The sequence below is a fragment of the Micromys minutus genome, assembly GCF_963924665.1.
Source record: "Micromys minutus genome assembly, chromosome: 28".
Taxonomy (NCBI): domain Eukaryota; kingdom Metazoa; phylum Chordata; class Mammalia; order Rodentia; family Muridae; genus Micromys; species Micromys minutus.
In genome coordinates this window covers 39,823,088-39,837,173 of record NC_137963.1, presented here as the reverse complement: position 1 = coordinate 39,837,173, position 14,086 = coordinate 39,823,088, and the positions used below count along the sequence as shown (strand labels likewise).

The window sequence follows — 14,086 nt, the reverse complement described above, 5'->3', positions numbered from 1 at the left end:
AACAGTCACTCCCTGCTAGACCTTAGGTTGTGGGAGAGTTGTGTTGGGGAACTGTGAAAGGTCGGGGTACACTCACTGGTCAGCCCTGGGGTTTACCAGGATTGTCTCTGATCATCCTGGCCAGAATCCCTTCCCTAGCCCTCAGTTCCCTGAATTCAAATGAATGTTCTCTTTTAAACAAATATTTTAGGCATACTACATCAAACCATTTCTGCAAGCCAAAGCTAATTCATACGTGAGTGCAGATTTCCTTGCCTGTTTCTATCCTGCACCAGGGCCGGCTTCAGTCATGGGGGTGCCGGCTTCATAGCTCTCAGTCATGGGGGTGTCTCCAGAGAGCTCCATGCTTGGCATGTGTTTTTACCTCTTCCTGGGATGCTTTTTTTCCCCCTCATCCACTGGGTTAACTCCCACTCGTCTTCAAAATTTAGCTCAAGCAACACCTTTTTTTTAATCCTACACGTATGCCCCCTACACATCCACATACTCCCTGCATTCTCGCAGGCTGAGACTCCATTTCTGCATCCTACTAACAGCTATTAGCACTTGATTTATGCCTAACACATAGTAGGCTGCACACACACACACACACACACACACACACACACAAAGAGAGAGAGAGAGAGAGAGAGAGAGAGAGAGAGAGAGAGAGAGAGAGAGACAGAGCGCAAGGGAGTACCAATAGTTAAAGTGTAATAACTACATTAGTGAAACCAAACCTGTGCTTTGGGGACTAAGAGCAGAAAGCAGGGAGTGCCTCTCCATCTTGCTGAGTGCAGCCCCACCAGCCAATCACTGCCAGTGTGATGTTCTTTAACTGTTGCTCTGCTCCTGTGGGAAGTCAGAGCTGTTGCTTTTAATGAAGACAGCCCAATCCCCAGGGGCTAAAGATCATGCCATCATTTTGTTCTCATGTATATTAAAGCTTTGAGAGCTTTCAGGAAATATTAAGCAGCAGCAGGATGTCTCTCCTGCCTCGTAGCCTTGAGCTGAGGCTGGGAGACAGTTTTACTCGTCTCTAGCAAACCTCTCAGCAGCTCGGTGACTGTCTTCCTAGATGAGCAGTTCAGACTGAAGGAGATGGGAGGGTGGCTTCAGGGTCTGCAGTCATGAGAACTGACGCCCGTCTGTAGCTTACCGCCAGGAGACCGGGACTAGAAACAGACTCCCAGGACACTGCATGGAGAGACTGGATTCCTAAAGCAACAGGCAGAGAAGAACAACTGGACTACTTGGGTTGCCTCAAAGACCTGCAGAGGGTAAGGGGAGTCTTCGTTACGGCTTTTGCTTAAGTTCTTCAGGTTGATGTTGGTATGTACGGTGAGCTCAGGATCTGCGCTGTATAGTCTAAGTCATGACTCTTGGGGGTCAAATGACCCTTTAACCGGGGTCACATATCAGATCTCCTGTACAGCAGATATTTATATCACGCTTCATAACAGTAGCAGAATTACAGGGGTGAAATAGCAACAAAGTGACCTTGTGCACAGGGGCCATCTCCGTGCAAGGAACTTCTTTCAAGGGTCACAGCAGTGGGGTGGTTGAGAGCCACTGCTCTAAGCCGAGTTTTTACAGACCCTGATTCTGTGGGTTTTCTATACCTTTGTAACTTTTACCTTCTGTGTTAGGCGTGTGGCTTTCCCTGGGGTTCTTAGTCCTCCAGCTACACACCTCCGGGAACAAACCGACCCGTTTAACTTCTACACCTGCACACACAGACGCGGACCTCTGCCCAGCATCTCTGGCTCAAACCCAGGACCAAGGAGACACATTTTCAAGCTTTTCTTGTGCCCTAGCGAGCATCACCCCAGTGGGCCAAGCTATAGTCAACAAGCCAGAGAGTAAGCACCTTAGACAGACAAGGGCGTTTCTCTAGTCTTGACTTTGTGGTTGTAGAAACTGGCTAAATTAAAATGTTCATCCCTCTCACTTGTAGCCAGACAGAAGCAGATAGTGTCCTGTATGGCAAAAGGTCAGCATAGCAACTGTAAGGTCAGTATTCTTAACCTCAGCGCCTGCCTCTGAGGATATGCTGAGTTGACACTCTGTTTCTAGAACAGTTCCAGAGCCTTGCTCTGAGCACATTTTTGGCCAACTTTGGTTTTGTTTTCCTTTGTTTTCAGTGCCCACGTGTGTTGCACAGGCATTCTTCCACTGAGCCATCCCCGGACCTCAGTTCAGTTTTCGAGACTGACTTTTGCCAAGTTGCCCAGGCTAGCCTTGAACTCACTTCACAGCCCAGTCTGGCTTTGAACTTGTTGTGATCCCTCCCGAGTGGCTGGAATTACAGCCCTAAGCAGGCCTAGCCTCTGGCCAACATTGATAGAAAGAAAGGATACTGACACCATGTCTGAAATAAACCAGCATAAACCGGCCTTGCCCAGCCATCAGCAGTATTTATGTTTGTGAAAAACAGTGGGAGCTGTCATATTTTCTACCCTGTGTTTTCATTTCTTTTTCTGCAAGCTCAACTCTTTTGTTTCATCTCCCTTTCTCCCTCCCTCTGTAAATCAGGTTGGCCTCAAATTCTCAATGATCCTCCTGCCTCAGCCTCTCAATGTTGGGATTACAAGTGGATGCCACTACACTTGACGTTCAAACACCCCTCCATCCAGTCTTCTCCCTTAGGGGTTCTTTTGCCTGTTCCTGCCTAGGAAAACCTCTCACAACCTCCAGAGGTTCCCTTTTCTTGCTCTTGGGCCTTCCAAACAGCTGCCATTTCTAGTCAAGGGGTTAGGCTCAAGTGGGTCAATGCACTTCACGTTAGCATGCTGAATAGAGGCTCCTGCCAAAGGTCCTTACGGGGAGCGCTGGGCAGAGGGTTTCCCTTACTGCTTTCACCTTCCTTCTTTCTTTACCAGCTCCTGCTGTGGAGCAAAACCTCTCCACTCCCACTACTTTGCCCTCATAACTAATCCCCCTGCATTCTAAGAAGGTGCTCTGCAAAGAATGGGTGTGTCTTGCACACACGTTCTGAGCTGCCCACATATTCGTTCTGCCTGACAGATACATCTCATCAGCCTTCTCCTGATGGTTGCCATTTTCATCTCTTCCTGTTTGTGCAGTTCCCGGTACTTCTTCACTTTATGGTCTTACACCACCTGCTCTGTCCCTAAGGTGTTCTCTAAGCCTCTCTTGTATACACCACAAAATCTTGACAGTCACACCATTCTTGAGACAACATCTTCTTATCCCCTTTTCATCCTTGTTGGAGAAGGAAAAAACAAGATCCCACCCACCAGCCAAAGAAGTAGTCATTAAGAACAATGTGGGATCTTTGCAGCTTCACTTCCTTTTAGCTGGCTCCTCTTCCCAGGCCTCCTTCCAGCCCAGGGGAGGCCAGGCTTTCTCTCCAGGCATCTTCTTACCATCGCTAATCAGTACCACTTGTTTCTCCAGGAATTAGAGCCGCCTGTGTTAACTTCTCAGACACCACAGGTGCCCATCTCTGCTGCTGCAGCGCTTGCTCCTAATCAAGGTGTCTTCTGCAGTCCTCTTCACGAAGCATTAAGAGCTTTAGCCTTATTCTTAAGGCTTAATTCTGTTGCGTCCTTGCGGTTTATAATCAGATCACAGCCGGGCCGTTTCAAAATGATGAAAATAAAATGAACAAGCAAAAACTGTCTTGAGGTCTTGTTTGGGTCGTAGTGGCTTCCTATTAATGGTTCTACTTTACAGTTTTTTGCCTTAGGGACATAAAGCCATCTAGAAAAATGAGCCAGCGCCAGCAAAAGGAATAGCCGTGTTCAAAGAAACCGTGGCAAAGAGCGTCATGTTGTTTGCTTGTTTTCTATTTGGTTATTTTGATTAGTGTGTCAGCTTTGTCTTCATAAAAGTTCCTCCAGAAACTAAACTCCCAAGACTACTACAGTGACTTCATTACAGGAAGAGCGAGCGATCGAGCAAGAGGCAAGGGGGAGAGGAAAAGGGGAGGAGACCAAGACCCCGACTCTTCCCCACCCCAAAAACTAATGAATTGAGCAAAATGTCTCAAAAAACATTTATATGGAAAATACATACATGAAAGAATTGTCCACCATGCTTAGTCACCAGACAAATCTAAACTGCACTGAGAGCCACCTCACCCCAATCAGAATGGCTGTCACCATAAAAACAAACAGCAGATGCCAGCCCAGCTATTGGGTTATTGGTCCAGTCTCTATGGAAATAAGCATAGAGGTTCTAAAAAAAGAAACGTCTAAAATGAGGCTGCCATATTGTCCACTCTTGGGTTACGTACCTAAGGGAATCTAAATCAGAATTCACCAGAGATAACTAATCCAAGCACCCAGAAAGCTATGGTATGACCCCCAATATCCTGGCCAACCTGGGTGAGTTCCAAACAACCTGGGCTACACAGAGACTCTGTGTAGATATCTGTACACCACTCTTTGTTGTTGTTTTGAGACAGATCTTACTATTAGACTTGGCTGATCTGGAGCTCCTATGTAGACCAGGCAGGCCTCAAACTCAACAGGGATTAGCAGGCCACCTCTGCCTCCTGAATGCTGAAATTAAAAGTGAGCCCCACCATGCCCAGACACACTCACGTTTAATCGTGGCAATCTTCATGGTAGTTGAGCTAAAATAAATAAATGTTTTTTTTTAAAGAAAAAAGAAAGTAGAAGGTGATTATTTTTGTAAAGAGAAGGAGACCAGTGGGAGATGAGTTGAGAAAGGACAATTGGGAGTATATGTGTTCAAAGTCCACTCTATTACATGCATGAAAACTCATAATGGGATCCTTCATTCGTTCGATGAATAGGCACTAGATTTTTTTCAGTGATACCAAATCACTGTAGAGAATCATTATCAGGGTAGTTTTATTTTTATTCTTTATTTATTTTATGTATATGAGTCCACTGTAGCTGTCTTCAGCCACACCGGAAGAGAACATTGGATCCCATTACAGATGGTTGTGAGCCACCATGTGGTTGCTGGGAATTGAACTCAGGACCTCTGGAAGAGCAGTCAGTGCTCTAACCACTGATCCATCTCTCCAGCCCCCATGAAATAGTTTTAAGAAGATGAGAATTATCAGGAACCATCACATATAGTAAAAAATAATAATTCCTAATCTTTGGGTTCAGTTACAACTTCGAGAATAAATACTTGTATATACAGTATTGCCTCATAAAATGTAGTTCTCACTCTGTGTTATAGAAATTAGGGGTGGGTATATGGTTTGGTGGTAGAAGGCTTACCTAGCATTCCTGATGTCTTGAGTTCTATCTTCAGCTCATCCGTTTTCAAATTGAAAACATCCCACATAACATACAGCAGTAAAAGTGTGGACCTGGAATATATAAATACTTGTATTGAAAACAACAGTGATGGGACTGGAGAGATGGCTCAGTGGTTAAGAGCACCAACTGCTCTTCCAGAGGTCCTGAGTTCAATTCCCAGCAACCAAATGGTGACTCACAACCATCTGTAAAGAGATCTGACGCCCTCTTCTGGTGTGTCTGAAGACAGATACAGTGTACTTATATATAATAAGTAAACCTTCAAAAAAAAAAAAAAAAAGGCAGTTACTGGTTGAGAGCAAACATTCGTTAGTTTTATATATCAGGGTTTTTTATTCTTTTGAGTTGTATCTTAAATTTTATAAACTAACAAATGGGAGAGGCAGGTCTTCTCAGTTGACCAATTGAAGAATATGGATTTCTGTCAGCTGTGGCACACACCTTAAGTCTCAGCACTCAGAAGGCCGAGGCAGGACGAGAATTTGAGGTCAGTCTGGCACAGTGAGCTCCAGGACAGCCAAAAATACGTTGCAGGGCAGAAATGTCTGTCACTGTTGTGCACACGAACAATAAATATTTCTAGAAAGAATATATGGCCAACACCAGGCGTGGCACATGGTAAGGTTTTATTTGGAAAAGCAAGTTCTTGACAATTACCTGAAATGACTTGGTTTGAGTTTTCTGCACCACCACCCCCTGTGTGTGTGTGTGTGTGTGTGTGTGTGTGTGTGTGTGTGTGTATTCAAGCACAGGTGCATTTGAAAGCCACAAGGCCAATTTGGGTGTCATCCTGGGAGCAGTCCACCTTATTTTTTGAGTGTCTCTCATCAGGACTTGGGACTTGCGGACTAAGCAGGATTTGCTGTAGTCACGTTTGTCCCCCATCCCCTTATGCTGCAGTCACATGCACACCAAGACACCTGGCTTTTTCTGGGGTGTTGAGAATCTAACTCAGGTCCTCATGTTTGCAGAGAGCAAGCATTTTACAGACTGAGCCGCCTCCCCCGACATTAGTTTTGTTTTTCTTGAAACAATGTCTTATTCTGTAACCCAGGCTAGCCCTAAACTCACAGCAGCCATCTTGCCCCAACCCCCATCCCCACCCCCACCCCCGGAGTACTAGAATCACGGGCACCAGCCACCAGGCCTGGCTTTGAAAATGTTTGTTTACATCTGTTATGTTCCAGACACCTCACCAGGGTGGAGGTAGGTATTGTTAGGGTGAAATAGTGGAGGGAGTTGGCATTGATCAGATGATCATCCCATTAAACACGCGGTGAGGAAAAGGCTGAGGTACAGAGAACACTTAGCCAGAAGCACTCCAGCCTGGAGTCTGCAGTGACTTCCCCAGAGGAAGGACACTCAAGCCGGAAAGAGTAGGCAGTAATTGGGGCGCTCATGTTTCCCAAACCTGGAGAAAACATGTTAAATAAAGATATGGCAGGACCAGCAGAGCCCGTAACACAGAGACTAGCAGGGACGTCCAAGTGCATGGTGCCTCACACGCAGACGGAAAGGCTTGGGTGCTGCAGGAAGCCACAGAAAGCATTCATGCTGCCGCAAGTGTTCCTGAGTGTCCCGAGATGTCCTCTTCCTTATTTCCAACTCTCTGGCCATCTTCTAATCTACTTAAAACTGCCCTCTTCTATCTTATCCTTGAGCGAATTAGTTTCCAGTTCATTCCTAAAAGTCTCTAATTCTCTTTCCATGGTGACAAATGCACTCGGTGTCATTCCTTCTCTTACTTCAGCCTCGACATCTTACCTGGGCTAGTGTAGTCTTCTCTACTTTGCCTCTACCTGCCACCACCTTTTCCCCAAAATAAACTGAAGATGGCATCTCGTGCGCTCCCAAGGTCCACTGTGACCTGGTAATGTAGTCTCACGGCTTTTTAAAAAATCCTTAAAAATAGTATGATTGCTCTATAGTTTGTATCATAAAATTCGCTTATTTAAAGATTAGTATTATTATCACTAGGTTATGTTTAGAATCTGCACAGTTACACAGTAGCATCACCACACTTCAACATTAGAACACCTTTGCTGCCCTCCAAATAAGGCCAGGCCCAGTAGCAGCCACACCCACCCACAACCTTTCTGCAGACTTAGGGAAGCACCAGTCTACTTGATTTCCCTAGATCTACTGGACATTTCACACAAACGGAATCACAGAACCCTTGCTCTCTCGTGAATATCTCCTTTGAAGCTGATCCATGTTTAGAAATGAATCATCACTTCAATTCTGTGAGAGAAGGGCATCCCATTGTGTGGAGAGGTGACCTGGGAGTCTGCTTGCTTCTTTGGAGTCTGATGTTTAAAGGCCTGAGTGGTGTGGTGATGTGTCCCTCTCCATCTCCAATGACGAGGGCCTTGAACGCGCACTGTTCAATAGGCCCTGATTGGAATGTGCTGAGGGCAAGGTTAAAATGGACTGCTCCCTGCTCACCACACACACATTCCTCCGCCCACTCCCACTGAGCTCTCAGAGGAGAAAGGAAAAGACTGGCTTGGCCACATACATGGAGGAGGTGACAGAGTCTCCTGAGTGCCGGATTCAGAAGCCTTCCAAAAGTAGAAACCCATTCACTCTATCCGGAAAGCTAGCCAGCACCCCGAGGAGGACAGACCCCATGTGGACTGTGCACAGTACTTCCTGGAGGTGCTTTCCCTTCAGTCAGAAAATCTGAAATATGTTGAAACTCCTTTTAGGGGAGAGGAAAAACTCAGTATCTGGAGTCCCAGCCACCTCAAAGTAGCAGAGATCTGACAGCCCTGGGCTAGATGAGCCCTCAAAAGACAAGGAAGACATATCATTTCACACGTGTACAGAGTTATTCACTTAGCTAAGCACTATTTAACCTTTTTCTCTTTCTTGTACATAGTATGTGCCCGTGTGTGTACATATGTGTGCATGTATGTCTATGTGTGCCTGTGTGTAGGGTTGTGATGTCCTGAGTCCACTCCACCACAGGACACAGCCACTGGGGAGGTGGGACATGGGGAGTTGACTGAACTTACCCCATGCTGAAGCCAGACAGGTGTCAGGCGTAGGAAAGCCCCAGGACACTGCTCCGGGATTGGAGAAGTGCAGCCTGAGGCAGGCGACCATCTGAGGCTGGCTAGAGGGTCCTGGGCCTGTACAAAGCTGGGCCATCTGGTTCTCAAACTCTCAGACATCCAGACACTGGAAGCCACAGAAGAGCTGAGAATGGCCTGTAGGCTGGATGTAGCCTGGGCCCGGGGGAGGGGCAGGGGGAAAATAGGGATCTCCAGCTGGTCCCATGGGGGAAGTCTTTGGCTTGACAGCTATAGGCTTGAACTTGGTCTTAGTGGTGGCCATGTCTGTGAGTGGAGAGAGGCCTCTGGAGATTAGACAGCAGCTCCATAGGCAAAGGTCTTCTCCGTGGCTCTCCACGGCAGATCCCGATGAAAAGAGGCAGCCTATGCTATTAAGGCATTTACTGCCATGGCAGAAAGTGGATGTGTAGAACCGTACCCCACTTCTCAGGGTGGGCCTGAGATTAAATACTTTTTGCAGGGAAGAGTGTCTGGGAAGGAAAGCTTATTGGTTAAGCCCTCCAAGCCTTTAGGAAGCTCATTAAAATAGAGATCTGTCTTGAACCTATATGTCCTCTACCTGTGGAGGAGCTTGGGGTGTTGCTCTTAAGTGACTGATGGCCACACATCTATGGGGGGGGGGCTGTGGCTAGTGACAGGGGCCTGGTATCTGGGAACAAGAAAAACTCCTTTCGTCCCTTCAGTGTCTCTAGAGGTTTCTAGCCTTAGCTCAATCAGGAACCAGGCTGCCTTTCATGGTCTCACACCTGTGTATGAGTCCAAGTGTCTGTGTGTGTGCATGTGTGTCTGTCTGTGCCTTTGTACGTGCATGTGTGTCTGTGTGTGTCTGTATATGTGCATGTGCATCTTTCTTCTTTCTGTGCACACACACACACACACACACACACACACACACACACACACACACAGCTGAGGCCAAACCCAGGGCTTTGTGCATTGAGCACAAGGTTTCCACTGTGGTGCTGTATCAACAGTCCCAGTTTGTTTCCTGTGTTCTCCTCATGGCCGCCCTGTGCAGTATGCTGAACAAATAACCCTCCTCTACAAGGAAAAACCAAAATGTAGCTAGTCTGTCAGAAGCAGAACCAGTCTGCTGACTTCTTTCTTAGCATGTGCTTAGCAAGTGCTCTTCCCAGTGTGCCTTGCTACTAGGAGCCATGATCGATAATATTTAATAGTATCTGCCTTTTTCACGAATAGATAAAACTGATTTTGTCCACAGAGCCATGGGGGTGTTGATGTCCAAGCGGCAGACAGTAGAGCAGGTGCAGAAGGTGAGCCTGGCTGTGTCAGCCTTCAAGGATGGGCTACGGGACAGGCCTTCCATTAGACGTGGGGGTGAGCTACCAGGGTCCCGCCGTGGCACTGTGGAGGGCTCTGTTCAGGAAGTACAGGAGAAGGAAGCAGAGGCGAGTGCCCCGGTGGTCCAGGAAGAGAGCAGTATCAACCGTGCAGCCTGGGAGCGGCTTCGAGATGGGCGTGGAGTTGAGCCTGAGGAGTTTGACAGGACCAGCCGATTCACACCACCTGCCTTCATCCGCCCCACCCGGAAACTGGACGATGACAAACCTCCAGATATCTGCTTGGAACCCCGGGAGCCTGTGAGTGTTAGGTTACGGCAGGGTTTCTCTGCCTTGGGCTTTATAAGGATCAAAGAACAGGACAGGGAAAGCTAGGTGTGGTTGAAGTGAGAACCAGAAGATGGAGTGGGGTTCGGAATAGTCCTTTTCCCACAAAACAGGTTTAAATGTGTCTCAGTGAAGGTTGCTTACCTTACGTGTGTTCGAGTCCCTGTGTTCTATCCCCAGTGCCACAAAGGAAAACAGTATTGCACGTGCATAAAAATGCTAGGTATAGCTTGGATTAGTCGTGGGGAAAGACTTGAGCCGTTCCATGGGGAGGGACTGTGTTGTGGAGGTCCTTATGCTCACCCACGAAGGTAACTAACCCTTGGAGGGGACATTGGGGAAATGAGAAGGGGGAAGTGGGGTAAGATACAGAGGCCGAGGTTTCTACTGGTGTGTGGTGTCAGGATAGCTAGGGTGTAAATGCCATGTAATGCTTGAGACAGTCACTCACAAAGATTATTCTCTATGAAATGTTAATAGAATCCATGTTCAGAAACAGTAACAGAGCCCTAAGCAGCTTCCTAGTGCTTGTCCACCAGGAAGAATGCTTGTACCTTTACTGTGGCCCTAGAGAAACCCAGCCCCATGCAGCAGCTCTGGAATCTCGCCATCTGTACTTTCGAACCCTTTCCATTTCTGCAAGGTTGTCAACGATGAGATGTGTGACATCTGTGAAGTCTGGACCGCCGAGAGCCTCTTCCCATGCAGAGTCTGCACCAGGGTTTTCCACGACGGTTGCCTGCGCCGCATGGGCTACCTCCAAGGGGACAGTGCCGTGGAGGTGACCGAGATGGCCCATACAGAGACAGGCTGGAGCTGCTACTACTGTGTGAGTCTGGACTGCAGGACAGTGGGAAAACTTGACATTCTTCCCAGAGGCCGAGTCTTAAAAATGAGTGTTTCTAAGCAGTGACCTAAGGGGGCTTTCTACTAGTGTGTGCAAGGGTCCTGGAGCTAGAAAATCAGTTCTTTGTTGTGAAGTGCACTATATGGCACTTAAAAAAATATGCCAGTAGCACACAGGCCCAGTTGTTACACACCAGACCTTGCCAAGTGTGTTGCAGGGAGCAAACCACCTTCAGTCAAGAATCATAAAAAGAATAGGACTAACGAACCAAAAGTAATTCTGCATAGGGCACTGCTTTCTCTAAGGCTGCGGCTGTCGTTCCCTCTACCCACCGGAGAAGCCAGCCTGGCATCCTGAACAGTGAGCTTCCAGCAGAGGGAGGTTCTGTTACGGGAAAATACTCAGCTCTGTGGTCCTCCCTTGTTGACCTGCTGACTGTTAGAAGCCTTTGTTCTTCATCTCTGAAGTGATCATTATGTGAATTAAATAGCAACACTGCATTGATCCAGAACTCTGCAAACCATATACAAATGCTGTCCAACTTTTAATGGCAGAAAGGTCTCTTTTGAAAGTTGGATTCCTGGCCATGATCATCATGCCTGAGCGGGGTCCCGGTCTTTCCTTCCTGTGATGTCTTCCCTACGATGCCCACATCTGTGCCCAGACTTAAATTTCCTGTGTCAGGGGCTTATCCATCTTGATATCTCAACAGTACTTCATGCTCAGAATGCCTCAAAATGAACTGATTTTCCTGCCTAAACCTGCTGTCTCTCCATCCCTTGCGTCTGTGAGCAGTAATATCATTCACCACGTTCCCAGTCCTGGCTCCTCTGGTGACCTCATCTCTCACCCCTATAAATCAGCTGGTTCAGATGACCTCTGACGTCTCTGTTTCCTCCCCTTCCCTGCTCTCTGGGCTTAGTCACTTTTTTCTCACATGTCACAGCCTCCCAGAGGCTTTCCATACCAACAGATTTTGCTCTTCTAATCCATTTTCCCCACAGAAGCCAGAAATCTGACCATGACGACCACCACTCTGTGTCTCCTGCTTGTCCTCAGAATAAAGGCCTGAGTTCAGGGGCTCAGTAAAGGCCATCAGAGGAGCTGTTTCCATCCCTCTTGACCCTTAGCCTTTCACTTGTCACTAACTCCACTTTTACTTTCTTTCAGGACAACCTTAACCTGCTGCTCACTGAGGAGGAGATGTACAGCCTCACAGAGACCTTTCAGCGATGTAAAGTTATCCCTGGTAAGCCGATGGACGCTGCTGAGAAGGGGCCAGGCACATTTCCTTTTCTCCTTCCTGGGACAGACATGGACGGGGGGATCTGGGGAGGAAGGGTGAAGAGTCCTAGTTCCTGAGCTATGGCTGTCAGAGGCTCCCCCGAGCTCCTCTGGCTATGGGAGACATAAGTCGACAAGAACTGGGGCTGCAGGGACCTGAGGGTACCTAGGAGACAAGTAAAGGTGTCCAAGGCTGAGGAAGGTGGCCATGGTCATCAAGGGTTACCTCCCACAGATTGCTCCCTGACACTGGAGGACTTCGTGCGCTACCGCCACCAAGCAGCAAAGCGAGGAGAGAGCAACAGGGCCCTGACTGATGAGCAAGAGGAGCAGGCATCCCGTCAGTTTGCAGCCTTGGACCCTGAACATCGGGGCCATGTAGAATGGTCTGACTTCTTGTCCCATGAGTCCCTCCTGTTGCTGCAGCAACTGCGTCCCCAGGTGAGGAGTGGCGCTAGTGAATGTCTGTGGTGACAGAGGCCCACGCTGTGCATGCTTGGGAGCGTTGGGGACTGTCTAAGCAAGAGTGTTTGTCTAGAAAGGGTTCCAGGTCCATCCAGTGACAATGACCAATGACCAGGGCTGAGGAAACTGCTTAAGAAGACTGGCTTGTTCTGGATCCCTCTAAAACTGTCAGGTTATCAAAAGGGCTCTGGGAACTTGTAAGGAGGGCAGCAAAGGTTAGGTAATGGAAGTACAATTCTCTGTAGTTTTCAAGGTGTTTTTTTACCTTCATGACCTTCACCTATCTCTTCTTCCCCAGAACTCACTATTGAGGCTTCTTACCGTCAAGGAGAGGGAACGAGCCCGGGCCACCTTCCTGGCACGGGGCAGAGGGAACACCATCAGCGAAGCAGAGTGCCACCATGCCCGACACTCCTGGTTCTGTAAACGCCTTGCGGAGGCTCCTTCCTGTAGTGTCAGGTCTGCTCCCTGTCAGCCCTGCCCGGCTTAGCCCCCTCTTCCTCTTTCTACCCAGAGGTGCTTGGTGGAGCACCTCTTTTCCGTCCTATCGGCAGAAGAGCTGTCTGTGTGGGACTGCTCTGTCCTAAGTTCCCAGCTGCCCCACCTCAGACTGGACAGACGTGGTTTGGGAGGAGCCGGGCCTGTTGCTGTTCCAGTGCTAACCTCATGCTCTTGTGCCTGGCAGCGTCAGTCACGTGGGCCCTAGAGCAGACAGCAGATCATCAGGCAGCAGTAGCAAGAGTCAGGAGAAGGTCCTGCTGCCCATAGAGCAGGAGTCCAGGTGAGCTGAACCTCCTCTTCACCAGCCACGGCACCCGCGGCCATTACGCCCACGCAAATAAAGGATGGCATTACCACCTCCACCCCAGAGTAGCAAATGCTCACTCTAGAAACCAGGCTCCAAAAGGACACACTCGACCTCAGGTCTCTGGGGCAAAACAGCTGATCTGCTAGCTCTGTAGCAGAGCCAGCCCTAACCATGTCATTCATGAGGCATCTCCCCTGAGTTCTGTCCGGTCCCAGGCAAGCTGCCACTGCGATTAGGCCTTATGGGCCCTCCGGACCTGTACCCAGCCTTGCAAATCTGTTCTCTCCCTCTGCAGATATGTGGATTGGCCCACCTTCCTCAGAGAGAATGTCATCTACATCTTGGCTGCTCGTCCTAACAGCGGAGCAATTCACCTGAAGCCCCCAGGATAGGTGGGACAGAGAAGCTCAGTTCTGGGACGGTGGCATCCTCTCTCTCCTTTCTTTTCTTTTCTCTTTACCAACCTCTGGCGCTGAGACTCATGGGAATGGGACACTGCCAACATCTTAATTTGTCCTGAAGCTTTATGGCACCGAAGCCACTGTTCCCCTCACAACAGAGGCAGTATGTGTATTGCCACATTGAGAAGTCCCAAGAGCTGTGGCATTACCTGCTACTGGATAACCTTCTGCCCTCACATCATAAAACTACCTACCACCTCATGCATACACATATGTGCACATGCACATACAGCCACATACATGCCTAGATATCTATGCCTTCAAACTCTT

At 48.3% G+C, this 14,086-nt stretch overlaps 1 protein-coding gene across 3 annotated transcripts; it reads left to right on the top strand.

Moving 5' to 3' along the window:
* Nucleotides 1-1,223: 1,223 nt before the first annotated feature.
* PHF24 (PHD finger protein 24) lies at nt 1,224-13,765 on the top strand (the record flags this gene model as incomplete). Of its 3 annotated transcripts, none has more annotated exons than XM_080940046.1 (8): nt 1,224-1,259; nt 9,546-9,924; nt 10,595-10,780; nt 11,969-12,047; nt 12,318-12,523; nt 12,846-13,006; nt 13,233-13,328; nt 13,651-13,765. In XM_080940046.1, the coding sequence occupies 7 exons, from the start codon at nt 9,550-9,552 to the stop codon at nt 13,745-13,747; spliced, it is 1,200 nt and encodes a 399-aa protein (XP_080796172.1). In that variant the 3' UTR covers nt 13,748-13,765. The 3 variants fall into 3 exon arrangements, with proteins under 3 accessions (XP_080796172.1, XP_080796173.1, XP_080796174.1); XM_080940047.1 differs by lacking the exon at nt 1,224-1,259 and having other exon boundaries at nt 9,550-9,597; nt 9,709-9,924; XM_080940048.1 differs by lacking the exon at nt 1,224-1,259 and having other exon boundaries at nt 9,797-9,924; nt 10,660-10,780.
* Nucleotides 13,766-14,086: the final 321 nt, after the last annotated feature.